Source organism: Cydia strobilella, chromosome Z (genome assembly GCF_947568885.1).
Source record: "Cydia strobilella chromosome Z, ilCydStro3.1, whole genome shotgun sequence".
NCBI lineage: Eukaryota > Metazoa > Arthropoda > Insecta > Lepidoptera > Tortricidae > Cydia > Cydia strobilella.
In genome coordinates, this window is record NC_086068.1 from 47915867 (window position 1) to 47934033 (window position 18167).

General features: G+C 38.6%; 1 protein-coding gene across 1 annotated transcript in view; it reads left to right on the forward strand.

Moving 5' to 3' along the window:
- The window catches only part of LOC134754815 (ATP-binding cassette subfamily C member 4-like), a 67881-nt gene extending 50800 nt beyond the window's left edge, over positions 1–17081 (forward strand). The window contains exons 18-25 of the mRNA XM_063691202.1: positions 233–333; positions 710–867; positions 1277–1414; positions 4935–5057; positions 6496–6618; positions 13904–14064; positions 14536–14641; positions 14931–17081. Coding sequence (XP_063547272.1) covers positions 233–333; positions 710–867; positions 1277–1414; positions 4935–5057; positions 6496–6618; positions 13904–14064; positions 14536–14641; positions 14931–15125 — 1105 coding nt within the window. The 3' untranslated portion in view covers positions 15126–17081. The remainder of the gene's footprint in view (positions 1–232; positions 334–709; positions 868–1276; positions 1415–4934; positions 5058–6495; positions 6619–13903; positions 14065–14535; positions 14642–14930) is intronic.
- Positions 17082–18167: the final 1086 nt, after the last annotated feature.

Here is an 18167-nt window from a genome sequence, read left to right on the forward strand (position 1 = left end):
GGCAATACTATTTTTTAGTGTAAATTACCATGTTAGCTTGAAATTGGGTATGCGTACTCGTTGTTCAGGTAAGAATGCGCTTTGCTTTTTTTTCAAGCGTAAAATTGACGTCATTATATGTAATAGTTTTTTCTCTGTAAGTATACTTCAATATACTTAGCTTTATTAGTTAGTTGATAGTAAGAAAAATATAAGTAAAAAAACATACTCTGATTATTTCTATCCATTTCAGGTACTTGACGTTAGTCACAAACACAGCGTTTTCAATTTGGCTGTCCCTAATCTCTGCGAGCTACGTGGTGGTAGTCGCTTACACGTTCCTGTTCCTCAGTAGTAAGTAAGACCCAAAATATCCGTGGTCCTTTTTATAGACTTTTGTTTACCTCGTAACCACAAACGGTAATTAGTTAATTTGCTGAGGTCAAACCTTGTAAGCAATATTTGGATTAGTTCCCAATACTGAGCTGAATTTTATGTTTGTGGTACGATTAGGCTGGTCTGCTGACGGTGCCCGATGGTGACAGAGGTTAAAACAAGACAACCTCTTGATGTTTGGTCTCTTTAAAGCTATTTAGCTGAGTAGAGTACATAATGTACATATAGAAGATTGTCTAAAGAAAAGCCAATTCGTTGTCGACATATGTGGAGACCTAAGCTCACTTTAAACCCTCATAAATAAAAATTCACTAACTGTTCTATCATATTTAAGATTCAGTAAAGACGAAAGCTGGCGACGTCGGACTCGCAATCAGCCAGGGCCTCATCTTAGTGAACATGGTGCAGTACGGCGTGAAGCAAATCACCGAGGTGATATCGCAGATGACGAGCGTGGAGCGCGTCACCCAGTACACGACTCTACCGCAGGAGGTAAATACGTTAAATACGCGTTCTGGTGTATTCCCATTTGTCCCAGCCCCACGTGATCGCCGCCATACACGAGGCGGGACGAATGGGAATAATTCATATGAAGCACCTATTCCCATCTGTGACAAATGGGAATACACCGAGGTTTTGGATGGGTTATGACTGCTTTGTCTTACAGTGCAGTTGGCTCCTTTAAATAGACATTTGATCCTCACAAGAACCAGGCGCGACTGAGGCTTGAGAGCAGGAAAAAAAGGAAAACAAACCCACTTATTTATGATATCGAAATAGCACAACTTATAATTTCATGTTTATGCCAGTAGCGTCTCATTGACAACCGGCAAGCGTTATGTTATGACTGTGAACACATGTGCAAGCGAATTGCAATAAATGTAAATCATTGTTATTACAGGAAACAGCAGGGCCCTCGCCTCCGGCGGGCTGGCCGCAGCGCGCCAGGCTCGTCTTCAAGGACCTGTACCTGCGCTACGACAAGGAAGCAGAGCCCGTGCTTAAAAACCTCAACATCACTATTGAGAGCGGCTGGAAGGTACGTGTAACCCCTTGACCGCTGACAATCAAAATAAAATTCCAAAAAAGGTCAAGGTCGTTTTATGCCTTGTAAATTTAGACCCTGGGACTGGGTTAATTAAATTGAACCATAGGCTGAAACCGTGTGTTCCCTTCATTGGGGCGACCCACCTGACGGAATGGTGACGCATGGGAATGATTTGATTCACTGATATAAATTACATAATGATTCAAGTATTAAGATTTATAGAATAGTTTATTTATATACGTTGACAATAAAGTAAGTGACAATGACAACAGACCTGAAGGTTGTAACATTCATCCGCCCCAAAAGATTTAAGCCTCCATCTCATCGACGAGGCGGTGTAATGGCAAGCTGGGGGAATGATCATTTTTTCCTATTTTATTAAATAACTTCTTAACTGTTTATCCTTAAATTATAAAAAAAAATATATTAAATATTCTCACAATAAGCGCTTTCATTTAATATATGGGGCATTTCACGTCAAGCGGGCAGCAAAAAAATTGTCAGGTTCTGGATTTTGTTCATTGTTGGATTAATTGGACCTATATGTGAACTAAAAAATTTGGCATCATTACTTTTTTAATATATTGCTTCGTTAAAAATTTATACGCATTTGAAAAAACTACAAAATTTGAGGAACGGATTTTTTAAAAATTATTATTGCAATTCTCTCAATGGATTTAATTATAACTAAATAGTGATTATTTGAGAATATTAGTTGATTTCTTTGAAAATTTATAAAAAAAAAATTTTTTATATTTTTTCATATAACAAACCGGAAGTTAGTATTAAATATCTTTTTTTTGTCAACTTCGCATTTTTTTATATTTTTTATTTTTACACAATAATGTAGCTTATGGTGTACTAATGTCCTATAAAAAAATTTATAATGGCATCTCGATTGGTTTTAAAGATTAATGAAGTATTTCGAAAGTACTGCGCGACGCTCCGTACTGAGCGGTAGTTCTATGTGGCAGTCTTTAATGGCCAATTACGGGTTTTTTTACTTTTGCGTAACGGAATTAAAGCAATAAACAATATTTCATCGGTTAAGATGTATAAAAGCAAATCATGTATTATTCAATCGTGCCTTGTTAATCACTGATCAACCATATCTTGGAACTGAAAACAAAACGTTTATGTTTTAACAAAACGCTAGAGGTAACTTAATAACTAGGTTTAGGCGGGGTATGTCACATGCTTAAGAGGTCACTTTCGAGTTAGGTCACGTTCTGAGGACGTCACTTTCTGTACGTCACATTCTGAGTTCGTCACATTCTGAGTACGTCACTTTCTGAGAACACCACTTTCTGAGGCCCTCGCTTTCTGAGTTCGTCACTTTCTGAGTACGTCACTTTTATAGCAAAGTAATATTTAAGCGTATACCAGCATTAACAATGGATACCAACAATCATATTAGCTGTACGGCATAAAAACGGCCGTATGCCGTACAGCTGTTATGATTGCTGGTATCCATTGTTCATGCAGGTATACGCTTTAATCTTACTATGCTATAAAAGTGACGTACTCAGAAAGCGAGGGCTTCAGAAAGTGGCGTTCACAGAAAGTGACGTTCTCAGAAAGTGCCGTTCTCAGAAAGTAACGTACTCAGAATGTGACGAGCTCGGAATGTGACAAACTCAGAACGTGACGTACAGAAAGTGACGTCCTCAGAACGTGACCTAACTCGAAAGTGACCTCTTAAGCATGTGACATACCCCGCCTAAACCATCAGTGATAGCGCTACAAGGCACGATTGAATAATACATGATTTGCTTTTATACATCTTAACCGATGAAATATTGTTTATTGCTTTAATTCCATTACGCAAAAGTAAAAAAACCCGTAATTGGCCATTAAAGACTGCCACATAGAACTACCGCTCAGTACGGAGCGTCGCGCAGTACTTTCGAATTACTTCATGAATCTTCAAAACCAATCGAGATGCCATTATAAAAAATTTTATAGGACATTAGTACACCATAAGCTACATTATTGTGTAAAAATAAAAAATATAAAAAAATGCGAAGTTGAAAAAAAAAAAGATATTTAATACTAACTTCCGGTTTGTTATATGAAAAAAAGATAAAAAAAACTTTTTTTATAAATTTTCAAAGAAATCAACTAATATTCTCAAATAATCACTATTTAGTTATAATTAAATCCATTGAAAGAATTGCAATAATAATTTTTAAAAAATCCGTTCCTCAAATTTTGTAGTTTTTTCAAATGCGTATAAATTTTTAACGAAGCAATATATTAAAAAAGTAATGATGCCAAATTTTTTAGTTCACATATAGGTCCAATTAATCCAACAATGAACAAAATCCAGAACCTGACAATTTTTTTGCTGCCCGCTTGACGTGAAATGCCCCATATGACACGATATAGTTTGCAAAACTTTGTTTTTTAATTTTCTCATTTACCCCCCAAAAGTGCTCCCTATGTTTAAAATTTATTTGTTGACGTAACATGTCCGTCTTTGGGTCACAGACTAAAGGGGCCCACTGACTATCAGTCCGCCGGACAATATCGGCCTGTAAGAAAATAATTTGACAGTTCCGAGCAACTGACAGGCCGATATCATCCGGCGGACTGATAGTCAGTGGGCCCCTTTACATATGTGTGCCAAATTTGATCCATTAGTTTCGGAACAAAGAAGCTGTAACAGACGAACGGACGGACAGACAGACACACGAGTTCCCGATAAGGGCTCCCGTTTTTTTCCTTTTGAGGTACGGAACCCTAAAAACACACTTGCCATTTTAAAGGTTGGTAGTTAATAGCTATTTATGCAACAAGTGCGGAAAGTGTATGATTTCCGACGAGTGGAATTTTATTCACGAGCGAGCAAAGCGAGCGGGTATATAAAGGAATACGAGTCGGAAATCATCTTTACGCACGTGTATCATACAATGTTTTACTATGCATTGTGCGAGTAAATAAAAAACATATCATGGCAAATAAGTTTAATTATTAAAAGGAGTGTTTTAAATCGACACGAGTTGCGAATTACCTATTCGCACGTGTATCGTATAACGTTTTACAGTACATATATGGCCCTTTAAACTTTCGACATGCATGAAAAGTGCTCTTTTCCGCACTAGTGCGAGAAAGTAGCACCATATGTACTGTAAAAAAAAATTGAAAACAAAAAGCACTAGTGCGGAAAAGTAGTACTTTCCGCATGATATGGCTCCGTAGGAAACGCACTTTTCGAGCACATGCATTGTAAAGATTGTTTTGCAGGAATTTACTTTGTATAAGGTATTTCCATTTACAATATCCTCACTTTTGTTTCAAAAATTTTGTTTTGCGAATTATCGTTAAGTGTTTGTGGCGAGCGTGTATGAGGAATGTTATGAGAGTGAAGGAAGCGAAAGAGGTATGTCAGGATCGTAGCAAGTGGAAATCCGTGGTCTTTCCCCTCCGGGAAATATGCGTGATTATATGTATGTATATATATATATATATATATATGTATGTTTGTAATAAATGTGTTTGTTGTTCGTAGGTGGGCGTAGTGGGTCGCACGGGCGCGGGCAAGTCCTCGCTGATATCGGCGCTCTTCCGCCTGGCGCCCATCGACGGCAACGTTTACATCGACGACGTCGAAACTGGCTCGATCGCTCTCAAGGTCACTATTGTATTGTATTGTATTGTACCTACCATGTTAGTTCTGGACCGCGAGCCAGGAGCATATATCATTAATCATCGCCTCCCGGTTGATACTTTATCACGCGGTCTAGCATAAGTTGCGTTCTCGCGCGCGAGTCCATACTTGAAGTCGCGCTAGCTGTATGGAGTAGCGCGCGAGAACGCAACTTATGCTAGCAGGTCAGATGATAGTTTAGATACTATCATGAATTAAAAAAAGTGACAGCCGGTTTTATTGCGGTGGGAAGACCGTCAGCTGATCACTTGAACATGTAAAAATAGTAGATTGTACAACAAGGGCATAAAGCGATCCATTTTTGCTCGAGTTATACACTCTGCTTTTTACTTCGAGTGTGAGTGAAATATACAAAAACATCCAATATTTTAGGTTATTTTACCGGATTTATTTAAGACTAAAGCAAATTGTACTCGGTTGTGTCGGCAGCGCGGGGCACGCCGGTCGGGGGCGCCCCGGCAGGGCTGGCAGTTTGTATGGCAGATTTTGGACTTTATAGTCAATAAGGGTCGTAATAGATGATTTTACTTTATGCTCTAGAACATAATAAGCAACTTTATGTCGTCTACGCACGAATTAAAGTCGAACTTTACGAGCATGAGAAGTAAAAAATATATTTTACAGTACATATGGTGCTACTTTCTCGCACTAGTGCGTAAAAGAACAATTTTCGTGCATATGTCGAAAGTTTAAAGGGCCATATGTACTGTAAAACGTTGTACGATACACGTGCGAATAGGTAATTCGAATTTCCTCTTTTCCGCACTTGTATCGTAAATAACAATTTTCAGTCATCGCTTCCCGATTGATACTTTGTCAGGTGATAGTTTAGATGCTATTATGAATTTAAAAACCGTCAGCCGATTGTATCGCGGTGGAAAGAGCGTCAGTTGGTCGTATGAACATAGCGCAAAAAAAATAGCGCCTTACCATTGCACCTATGTCCGCAAAGTATGCGGCATGCCATCAGGCGTTTATTGAAGTGCCTGGTGGAATGCTACATGCAAAGTTGCATGATTTGATATCACTATCATAAAAAGGTGTATTTTTTTTACATGTTCATGCGACCAGCTGACGCTCTTTTCACCGCGATACAACCGGCTGACGACTTTTTTAAATCATAATAGGATCTAACTAAACTATCATCTGACGAAGTATCAAACGGGAGGCGAGTTATCGTCCGGGAATCTATTGGCCATTGAAATCTGTTCGTGGCTCGAGGTCTATACATACGGTCTATGCCAAACGTATGTTTAAGGTTTTGCACCTTATTCTGTTAAAATAACGTGTATCATACTTAATATGCTTATTGACAACACATGTAGAGTGGACAAATCCGGCAGTTTCGTATTTTTTACATGTACTGTAGATTAACATACGCTTTACTTTTGTTTATAAACAGGAGCTGAGAGCAAAGATTGCAATAATTCCGCAAGAGCCAGTGTTGTTCTCGGCTAGTCTGCGCTATAACATGGATCCGTTTGACAAATATACCGACGCAGACATTTGGAGAGCTTTGGAGCAGGTATTTTTTTTCTAAAACATTGTCATCACTCATCAGTATCATATCATCTTTCTAGAGCTGTTCCAGCTGCTTAACAGGGCTTGCTAAGGGAGACTGGCCTGGGTCCTCTCAGCAACAAAATCCCAAGAATTGGCACCAACCTTTAAAAAACCGGCAAGAGCATGTCGGGCCATGCTCAGTGTAGGGTTCCGTAGTTACCCTTGCGTCACAATAGGCTAAACTGGAGCTACATATTAGTATAGATTCTATACTATATGATGCTAGGTGCCTTTCACCCGAGTTAAACAATCTACTTTTCATATCGAATACGAAGAAACCAAAAAGACAAGGCAAATTTGCGTAGTCAGTAATTAAAAATTAAAATAAGAGACGTATAGCCATGATTTTTTCTTAGAACTTGCTTTCAATCGAAGACTTGGCATATGTCTGGTCATAATAATCCATAAAACATTAAATTGCGATATTTATGAAAAAAACACATATTTTAGGAAACTGCAGTAATTTCATTTAAAATTATTTTTTAAATAAAGTATGAAAATCAGCGGGATTGCCTCTTACTTTTATTTATTTTTTACTTTTTCGTTCTAAAACTGCCATTAGGCAACGGCATTACTCATTCAGCCAATGAAACTGTTTTAGAGAAATTAAATATTAAATAATTGAATGAGTAAAATAAGCAATTTTTATCTAAAATTTTACTTTTTTTATATGAATAATGCCAAATAACGTTAACAACCCATTTAATGTTTTAGTTAATAACGTGGCTATGATTGTACGAGTTTTTACTATAAAGGGGAGACTTTTTGCGATAACTCAAAAACGGCTAAACTGATCATGTTCCCTAAAGTTTTCGTTTAATTAAAAAAAAAAAAAAAATTGTTTATTAAAAGAAAGATTTTAAAATTACAACAGGCTCAGTGGTCCCACACTAGGCTAGGCCTGTATCGTGGTGACCGCTCTACAGATTTACTACATAACAAGTTTAGGGGTATCCTCTAAAAGTCTAAACTAAACTAAAGTAAGTCTCTTATCTTACAGTTCTTACATTGAATGAAATGAAATGAGATACATGCAAAACTAATACTAACATTACTTACTAACTAACAATTATTACATTGTAGTTACAATTTCAAGAGCGTACCAGAAAATCATGATGTGTGTCATGTGAGTGTGAGTATGATGTGTATAAGTGTAGTGATTGTGTCTGATGTCATTCAGTGCCTGTACGAGCGAGCCTGAAGGTTTATTATGGAGTATAATTTAGACAACTCGTTTCATTATTTGCTCAGTTTCATGGTAGTTCTGGCTATTTAACCAGTTGAAAAGTTTTCTCTTGGCTTCGGATAGGGATGCGTTCTTAATGTCACAATATTTTGTGACCACATTGTATATGTATGGGTGGAGATGACTGGGGAAACGTTTTGCAAAAATTGTATTCGTGCTCGGAACTGGAATTTTGTACACTCTTCTGCTTAGCAGGTACGCATAGTTTTGGGAAGCAATGGTGTTACGATGTATCATGAGAGTAACCCTTTGAAACATAAGTTGCCGAACTGACAATACCTTCCATTCTTTATACAGAGAAGCAGTAGGGAATAGCCGAGGCTTTCTGAGCATTACTTTTAAGATAAAACGTTGAGCTCTTTCTAGGGTTATGAGGTTTGAGCTGGCAGCTCCTCCCCAAATTGTGATACAATACGCGACCACTGGTTGGCAAATGGCTGTGTATACTAGTTTAAGTATATCTTTGCCGGCAGCGTTTCTGAGTAGTTTCATAATATATATTAATTTTCTAACTCTAGCGGACACAGAATTTATATGGGCTTTAAAATTAAGATTTTCATCAAGGGTAATGCCTAAATATTTTATTGTGCGGCAGTTATTGACACTATTGTTATCCTTACTCCCCGGGCCACTAGAGGGGTCTGTCACTAATTTAATTTCAGGGCGGTGGCTGGGAGATGAAGCTGCAGTCTTGTGAAAACAAAGGTATTTGGTTTTTGAGATATTTAAAGTAAGTAAATTATTTGCAAGCCAGTTAGTTACTAAAGCAAGCCCCCTCTCGGTAGCTGCAAAACATTTTTCCCAGGACGATTCGTGAAAGATTAGGGCAGTGTCGTCCGCATAACAGATAATTTCGGCGCCTATGGAAAGGTCTGTTAAATCATTGATGTAAATCAAAAATAGCGTTGGTCCGAGAATGCTTCCCTGTGGGACCCCGTAAGGAATATTTCTTTGAGAGCTGACCAGGGCGCCCAACTTTAAGCACTGGCTACGGTTTGTTAGATAGCTTTTAAACCATAGGAGTGCCGTACCTCGAATACCCGACAGTTCAAGCTTCCTGAGCAAAATTGGTATCAAAACTGAATCGAACGCCTTGGCCAGGTCCAAAAAGACACCGATGCACGCGTTACCCTCATCCAAATAATTAGAAACAAGGCGAGTAAGAGTTGAGACAGCATCCTCAGTCGACTTCCCATGCCGAAAACCGAATTGACTCGAAGAAAGCATATTCTCTGATTCAAGAAATTTAACTAATTGATTATGTACTATTTTTTCAAAGATTTTGGACACGCTTCCTAAGAGACTGATGGGGCGATAATTACCTGGGCAGTCTTTGGCGCCGCCTTTATGGATAGGAATAACTGCTGCCACCTTCCAGTGGTCCGGAAAGTAGCCAGTTGATAAGCTTAAGTTAAAAATGAATGTCAGTGGCATAATTATACAATCCTTGATGTGCTTTAGTAGAATATTATTAATATTGTCAAGTCCGGGTGCGCTGTCCGATTTGAGATTCCTAATCAGACTCTCTACCTCAGCCTCATCAGTAGGGCCCAGGAAGAGTGAATTGGCCGGGGTTCTCTTAACTGTTACATTCGCCGACAAGTTGCTTTCTGTAGTTTTAAGCCGATTTAGGGTTTTATTAGCTAAGTTGTGTCCTATCGAGGTGAAATAATTGTTTGAGTAATTAAGAGAATCTTCAGCATTTGGTTTAATTAATGCAAGCTCAGAGGGGTGAATTTGTTGCTGATGAGTAAACGTTATATCTTTGATCGTACTCCACAGTTTCTTGGGATTGTTTGTATTATCAGCTATTCTTTTACGGTCATATTCATCCTTAACTTTACGTATTAGGCCTACGTAAAAATTCCTATATCTGGTATAAGTTAACTTGGTTAGGTCACAGCCTTGATTTCTACGATATTCAGAATGTAATTTATCTTTATGTTTAGAACATCTAATAAGTCCTGGAGTCATCCAAGGCTTAAGAGCATGAGTAGATCGACTTATGATTTTGGTGGTTGTATGTCTCTTAACTATAGTAGTTAAAGTATCAGAAAAAACTTGTGCTGCTTCCGTTGCAGATGTCTTAGTGGTAACATTATGCCAGGATTCTTGGCTAAGGTCCGTTTTTATAGCTTCAAAATTTAAAGTATTTTTTGTCTTAATGAGTTTTGAGGTTTTAGTTTTAGCACAAGATCCAATACCCAACATGACTATGTCGTGGTCTGTAATATCGGATGCACATACTACCGATTCCAAGGCAAATCTCGATCTTACAAAAATATGGTCAAGACAAGCATTATTCCTAGTCGGCTTATCTATTGCTGCAGTCAGCCCTAGGCTTGCCATAACACTGAGATACTCCGATGTGTCCGGGTCTTCGTTAATTATATTAATATTTATATCACCAGCAATAACCAAACAGGGAGGTTTCCTTATACACGATATCATGCTTTCAAGAGAGATTAAAAAGGGGTTTATATTACTAAAAGAGGGTGATCTATAAATACCTAATAAAGAAAAATGATCCGGGATGCTAACGAGGAGGCAGTCGCAGTCCTGTACCATAGGCTCGGTGACAGTAGCGTTTAACTCTTTTTTTACATAGGCGACCACTCCACCTGCCTGGTTATTAGTTCTCATGGTTCGGTAGGAGATGTAGCCATCTATATGCCCCACCTGCGAACCTTCCCTCAGCCAGCACTCTGTCAAGATAATTACATCAAATTTTATATTGATTCTGTTAAACGTTACCAAGAACTGGTCAAAGTTATGTTGCAGGCTCCTAATGTTAAGTGACAATATTTTAATGGGATAGTTATGAGAAATAATATTGTTACACAGCTCTGGAGCTTCCACGGCATGACAATTTACCAGTAGAGACTTATCCAGCTCATCTACGATGTCTAGGCCGGCCGTAGTGAGTAGGCTTCGCAAGCGTCGCCGTCGCCGTGGCTCCAGGCTGTACTAGGAAATTTACTTAAAGCAAACAAAAATAAAAGCGGAGTTGTATTTCCAAAAATTTGAAAAGGTTGGTTCGCTCGTAATGTTGTGTGGTGAAAATAGTGAAAATGTGTGTTTAAGTAGAGTGAGACAGACATATGTGTAATTTCACAGAAAACAGTAAACAGAAAATCAATTATATGGAACGGTGTAATAAAATTAATTGCTATCAGGAAAGCAGTCAACGTTGCCCGCCGCGTTTGTTTGATCTGGGCCAGAGGGGAGAGAAGAGGGGAGAAAGCGGTCCATATCCTCAAGACGGCTAATATGAATAGCACTGGATCCATCTCGCTTACGCACAAACACCGAGCCGCTCGTCGTCCAACAGTACTTGAAGTGGGCTTCTGATGCTCTTTGTCTTGCGGTACGAAAAAATAGTCTATTTGCTCGAGTCAGGCGTTCATTGACGTATATCTTCTGTGGGTTGTCAGTGTTCAGGATATCAGCGGTAGTAAGATTCCGCCTAGTTCTAGCTGCTTTTAGATAATTGTCTCGTATATTCCGGCGAGTAAAACGAATTGCGATCACACGAGGTAAATTATTTCTGCCGCTGCTGCTGGATGCTGGCGCTCGGGGGCCCGCTCTCCATACGCCGTCCAAGTCGTTGTCGTTAAGTTTTAGGCCTATTTTCACGGCTGTGGCAAGAACAATGTGATGAAGGTTTTCGTTCTGGTTCTCTGGAAAACCGACAATTTCCAGCTCGTTCCTTAATGAAGCTTGCGCTTGTCTATTTAGCTGGTCCTGCAGTTGGGAGACGGTTTCTTTCAGTACTAAGTTCTCGTTTTGTTTATCTTCCAATGCTTTTAGTCTGTCCTCCGACTGTTGGATTCGGGTAACAACACTATCCAGGCGTGCGGTGCAGCTGTTTATTGAAGATAATGCTTCCGTCAGTTTGTTATTAATTTCAGATACGTCGTCGCGTAACTGCCTGATTTCTGATGTCAGTTCGCTTATTTCCGATACTCTGGTAGGCTCTTTCTTTTTTCTTACGGTGATATCACATGGCATAAATGTGCGCACGGGTGTCATAGAGTTGTCGCCGCCCTTTTTGGAGGCCGCCTGACAGTCAGGGCAAGCCCAGGCCTTTTTTTGTTCTGTGGTGAGGCTTAAAGCGTTACCACACACCTCTGCATGAAATGATTTACAGCAGTTTTCTTGTTTACAGGTTATAGCTAGGCCATCATTGATTTGAAGGTAGCAGCCGGAGCATACTTTTTCACTGTTTGTTCCTGCCATTTTTCTTAGTACGAACCTTGTACCACGAAACACGATACTGCGGGCCTAATAATTAATAATGGCGGGCGGGATAATTTCTTTCTAAAGCTCTATTTCTACGATTTTTTTCGTAATTTTCACTTTTTAAAATGTTTTTTGAAGACCCCAATTCGTTTTGAAAGACCTATCCAACAACACCCCACACTGTAGGGTTGAAGCGAAAAAAAAAATTACACCCCCAGTTTACGTGTAGGTAACCTCCCCTACACGTAAAGAGGGAGTGTAATTTTTTTTAAGTTTTTATTGTACGACTGTCAGATTGGTTGATTTATATAATCATGCCAAATTGCATCATTCTAGCATTAACGATCACGGAGCAAAGCCTCGGACAGACAGACAGATAGGCAGACGGACATGGCGAAACTATAAGGGTTCCTAGTTGACTACGGAACGCTAAAAACGACTGCCATTTGACATCTAAAACCAAAGGCACAACGTATACGTTTTAGTTTCGTTTACGTAATAGTTTCATTCCCAACTGCCCCCGCCCCAAGTTACCAAAGCGGGAACAGACGATAGGGAAGCCCCTAAATGCTGAGATATATAGGAGCCAGGAATACTGGGATACCTAATTAAAATGCAAATGCACGTCCGTTCCTATTCAAAGATATATTCGAAGACAAGTTACAACTACCACCAAATTATGACATTGATTTATATTTAAAAAAATCTTAACCTACCCGCGAGTTCACTCACCGAGCGATCAGCTGTGATACGTGTTTATGTATGTACCTGCGGTACTAATGGTACTATACATGTACATATATCACAAATGCAACTGATTGCGGTGGTGTTCAATAACAACAATAGAATATTAAGAACGAGTAGACTTGCCCTGATTATCGAATATCGCTTCGGTGGAGCTAGAGATGGGTAGTGAGAAAATACTCAGTATTTACTTAATGTATACCCGTATTTACTCGTTTATACCCAAATTGGTGGGTATAAACTATTTAGAGTGCAGAAGGGGGCATATAAATTTGAAATATAGGTGTATATTATATAAGCTGCTACTGGATTAAGTACTCAAAATTGTAAGAACTGTATTTTTAAGAGGGGCTCTCCATACATGTAACTAATTGTCACAAAAAAAAATCTGATACCACCAACGTGATGCATGTCATTGAATGAGTGTTTAAAAATAACTTGAATGTTGCCAAAAACCTTTTTGGATAAATTGAATACTTTTGGAAAAAAAACCGTTTCTAAATGCCGAAATAATGTTTATCCCTGTATAAATTCCGAAAAGTAAAAAAAAATATCGTGAGATTAGCCGTAGAATGGCGTACATACTAAAACAAATACTCTGAACATGATCGGTTGAGCCATTTTTGAGTTTTCTTTATTGAAAGCGCTTAATAAAAGATCGTAAGTGCCGCGTAAACACGCACTTTCGCGCGACATCTAGAACTTCAATAGAACTTAAGTCACATATTTTTAAAGTAAATACACTTCTTATTTAAACTAAATTGCTGACTATTCTATGCATTATCACAAATTGCCTGTCACTGATAATAATCCCTTTTTTGTTAATTAAGCGTCCTATGTGCTTTCCATTAGGTGTATAAATATTTTTAATACACGTTAACACTTCAATAAAAAACAATTTAGTTCTTAAATCTCACTTTTTTAAATATTTTATTAACAATCGTTGTACCCACCTAAATGAGTAAATACGGGTATTTATCGGTTGCTTTGAGTAAATACCCCTTGCCATCTCTAGGTGGAGCTGAAGCAGAGCGTGACGTCACTATCGGCGGAGGTGGCGTCGGGTGGCTCCAACTTCAGCGCGGGGCAGAGACAGCTGCTGTGCCTGGCGCGCGCCGCTCTCGCGCGCAACCGTCTACTCGTGCTCGACGAGGCCACCGCCAACGTCGACCCCAAGTAAGATCGACGGCTAACCTACTCAACATTGAACTGTAACATCTTAACATTAAAGTCCCTTTCAGATACTAGTGAACACTGAAGCCAATTGGCATGATGACAAATTATGAAATCCCTTTTAATATTGTCGGTCCAATTGTACTGGTTCCGAATAACACAATATTTCAGCTATACTCATAAGTTTTAACATATATAATTGCAATTTTTTTCTCAAAGAAACATGTCACGGAACGATGACATATGACATCACGTTTTGGTTCGCTTCTGATTGGTGTTTCAGTCAAAATCAAAATGGCCAATTGAAGAATTTTGCATTTTTATTTGGTTGAAAATATTAATAATCTTAATATTTATACTGGAATTTTGCCATTTTTTAGAATCATATTAACATCATGTATGTTTCTTTGAGACCATTATTTCCATGATTCTTTGTTACTTTCATCATGCCATTTATAATTGTTCTTTTCACAGCACTGACGCGTTGATACAGAAGTCCATCCGCAAGTACTTCGCTGACTGTACGGTGCTGACCGTCGCGCACCGGCTGCATACCGTAGCGGACTCTGACCGAGTCATTGTGAGTATAACCCTTCTCCACTCCAACAAATGTTTGATCCTTGGTTTACAACTGACGGCTGATACAATGACCAACAAGGAATTATTGGCCTTCGACACAGCAACACGCCACGCCACTATCTGTCACGTTATGTTCATGGCAAACCCGAGCTTTATAGGTTATGTAATGGCATTAAGGTTCAAAAGTGTCAAAAGATTTAAATTCCGTAACTGTGCAAGAGTTCCGTAGCTGTGAGAGATCGCGCGCTTTAGCAGTTCCGCTATTTTTAATGAGACTTTTTAATTGTTAGGTAATGGAGGCGGGACAAATCGTGGAGATGGGTCACCCTCACGAGCTGCTGCAGAACCCGGAGGGACACTTCTCGGGCATGGTGAAGCAGCTGGGCCCCGGCTCCGAGCAGAGCCTGCGCGAGACCGCGAGCGCCGCGCACAAGGAGCACATACGCTACGTCGACGCAGACGACGCCCACAAAATTACCACTTAAACCCTACCTACTACTACTACAGACAACGGCGACACGTTATACTATACATTTTATGAAATTATTTTTTCCGCTCGTACCGTCGTAAAAGAGTGGATAGCACTGTAACCGATAAAAATGGCTACGTCTCTGTCTCTGGCAGACTTGATGCAGAAACTAAGTACTACACAATATTCCATCGGCTCACAACATTGGGTGAACGTAATGCATATAACCAATCCTGGCGATTTCTATGTCCGTCCAACAACTTTCAGAGATTACTTGCCTATTTTAAAACAATTCAAGGACCTGCTGACCCAACGAAGCTTCAACTAGGTAGCACTGATATTGTGTTGAAATCGAAAAGAAATAAACATTATGTTAGAGGACAAATCAGAAACATAACAAATGAGAATGGAACAACTTTATATGACTTATTTACTCCAGATTACGGGTTCACCGAGCAAGATGTTGCTATAAAAAATTTGAGGAAGCCTCTAAATGAACGCCCAGTGCCATCTCTTGTCTTACATTGTCAACTAAAGAACAATGATTCTTTTGATGAAGAAGCGATTGAAGCTATGGTCTACTATGTGAGTGACGAAAGAGCTAAAAATGATAGTCCAAGAAAAAACCGGAGACAAATACATAGTTCAATTGATCAATACATGCCCTGAAGACATTTCAACTATGCTGGCGTAAACGGAATACACATGTTTCGGTTACGGGAACAATGTTATAAGCCGAATGCCCACCATAGACCACCCAAAACTGTACTATAATACAAAAAAGTTATAGTAGGATACTAGGATATACATTAAGTGTTAGAGTACAATCTTGAGATTCGTTAAAGAGTTTTTTATGTTTGTGAAATTAAAAATCACAACCAATATATGAAGGTGTTAAACAACTTGAAAGAATATTGCAATTAGAATATTTGAATTGCATTTAGAGCAGGATTTTGCTGCTGAAAACTTGAAGCGTGGTAAAGCTGTAGCTGTGTTTTCCGACTGGTATTCGAGGTATGAGCAAGCGGTTATAACGGATGTTATCTGTTCAACAAAAGGTATTGTTACCTTTATGCAGTGAGTACTTCTGCTACTGCTAAAAACGCTGGCATAAGTAAACGGGATCGCCGACTACAAATGTGGCCGGATAGTCGGCTTTCCCGACTAGTCTGTGCATCCCTACAAATAATGTATACTTAAACTGCATTCATAGTCGCGTGCCTCATTATTGTTGTATAGATGGCGCCACTTGTAGAGCTAGTTCTCAGTGTGAAACTATTTCATTGGAGGTCTCTAGGGTCTACCTTAACTTTGCTATATCATATTTTTATAAAAGTGACAACGCTATAAACCTAAGGACAAATAAGGGTGAAGGGGATTTTGATTTGTTATTTTAAGTAGTCACGATACTGTATATAAATTACAAACTGAAACAGATGGTATGCTAAAAAAAAGTGAACAAGCCCTCCTAGTGGCGGAGGCCAAATCCCAATAGCTGTTAGATGTTGGTTTGAGTCCTGCTCCTGCCAGGGCCACTGCGGGCTAGGTCACTTTCTTTTGTATATCACATCTGTTTGAGTTTATAATTATAATCATTAATAATCGCTATAAGGTTAATATTATCAACACGACAAAAAACTTACATCCCTTACGGACCAAGGCTTCCCTCCAGAAAAACTACTTATTGTACTTATAACGTACTTAATACTGTTGGTGCTACTTGTAGAAATGAAATTTGTCACAAAGGTTTATTAATACTGATGAGATTAATGGAACAATTGCTTTTGAGTATACGTAATAAGTGTATTTTCTATACAGGCTTAAAAATACATAAATTAAGAAATAAACGGCTTTATAAAAGCTTTATATGGGTTAGATATAAGCAATGGACATTTGAATGTGATTAAATCCAAATATTATTGGGATTTGATGTAAAATATTAATTTTGAATACATTTTTTGATGTTATGAAAGACCAAGATGTTATTATTTAATATTCTGTTTGACAGCATTTACCACAATTACGAACCTATATTTATATTTCTTGACATCCACAAAGTAGTTATGAGTACTTAGATAACACATTCACCAGTGGGCACTCGTAACTTTTGCTCAGATGCCAGACAACCCAGTGAGGCGGGTGGTTGCTATATTTAAAATAAACGTTATACAAAGTTTAGACTAAATCAAATACATTGTTTTTCCTATTTACCCGAACCCTATTTACGTTCAATTAGTAAATACTAGTAGCAAAGAGGATATAATAAAATAGAGCGGTACTGTCATAGTAGATTTTGTAACCACAGTAAGTTCACTGCCATCTATCGACACACTTTTCAACTCAAAATGAAGATTTATAAAAATACGATAAAATGTATTTAAATATGGATAAATGTTTTTTTTTAATTGCATTAATTATTTTTATGATTTTGACCCATGTTCTTTCACTGATATGCGTTAAAATTGTTAAATAACAAACGAAACCGTCAACGCCATCTATACGACAGTAGGCCAAAGCTAGTAGCGCCCTCTGATCGAGAATCAATCTTTTTTGATTTTCGAGGCACGTTTTTTCCTTAGACTGTATCCATCTATTACGGAGTTATATCTATCTTTGCTAAGGGATAATTGGGAACATTCTCATTTCGTTCCTAATTACACCAATTCGTAAAGCGCCATCTAGTTCGGCAGTCAAACTCGGAGGCAAGACTTTCTTCTTAAATCAATAATTCTTCGGTACCTACTAGTAAAAAGTCCTCTGGCGCCTCATAAAAATCGTTTTTAGGGTTCCGTGCCCAAAGGGTAAAAACGGGACCCTATTACTAAGACTCCTCTGTCCGTCTGTCTGTCACCAGGCTGTATGAACCGTGATAGATAGATTTTCACAGATGATGTATTTCTGTTGCCGCTATAACAACTTTTACTAAGAACAGATAAAATCAATATTTAAGTGGTCCCATACAACAAACGTGATTTTTTGCCGTTGTTTTGCGTAATGGTACGGAACCCTTCGTGCGTGAGTCCGACTCGCACTTGGCGGAGTTTTCTACTCGTCGACT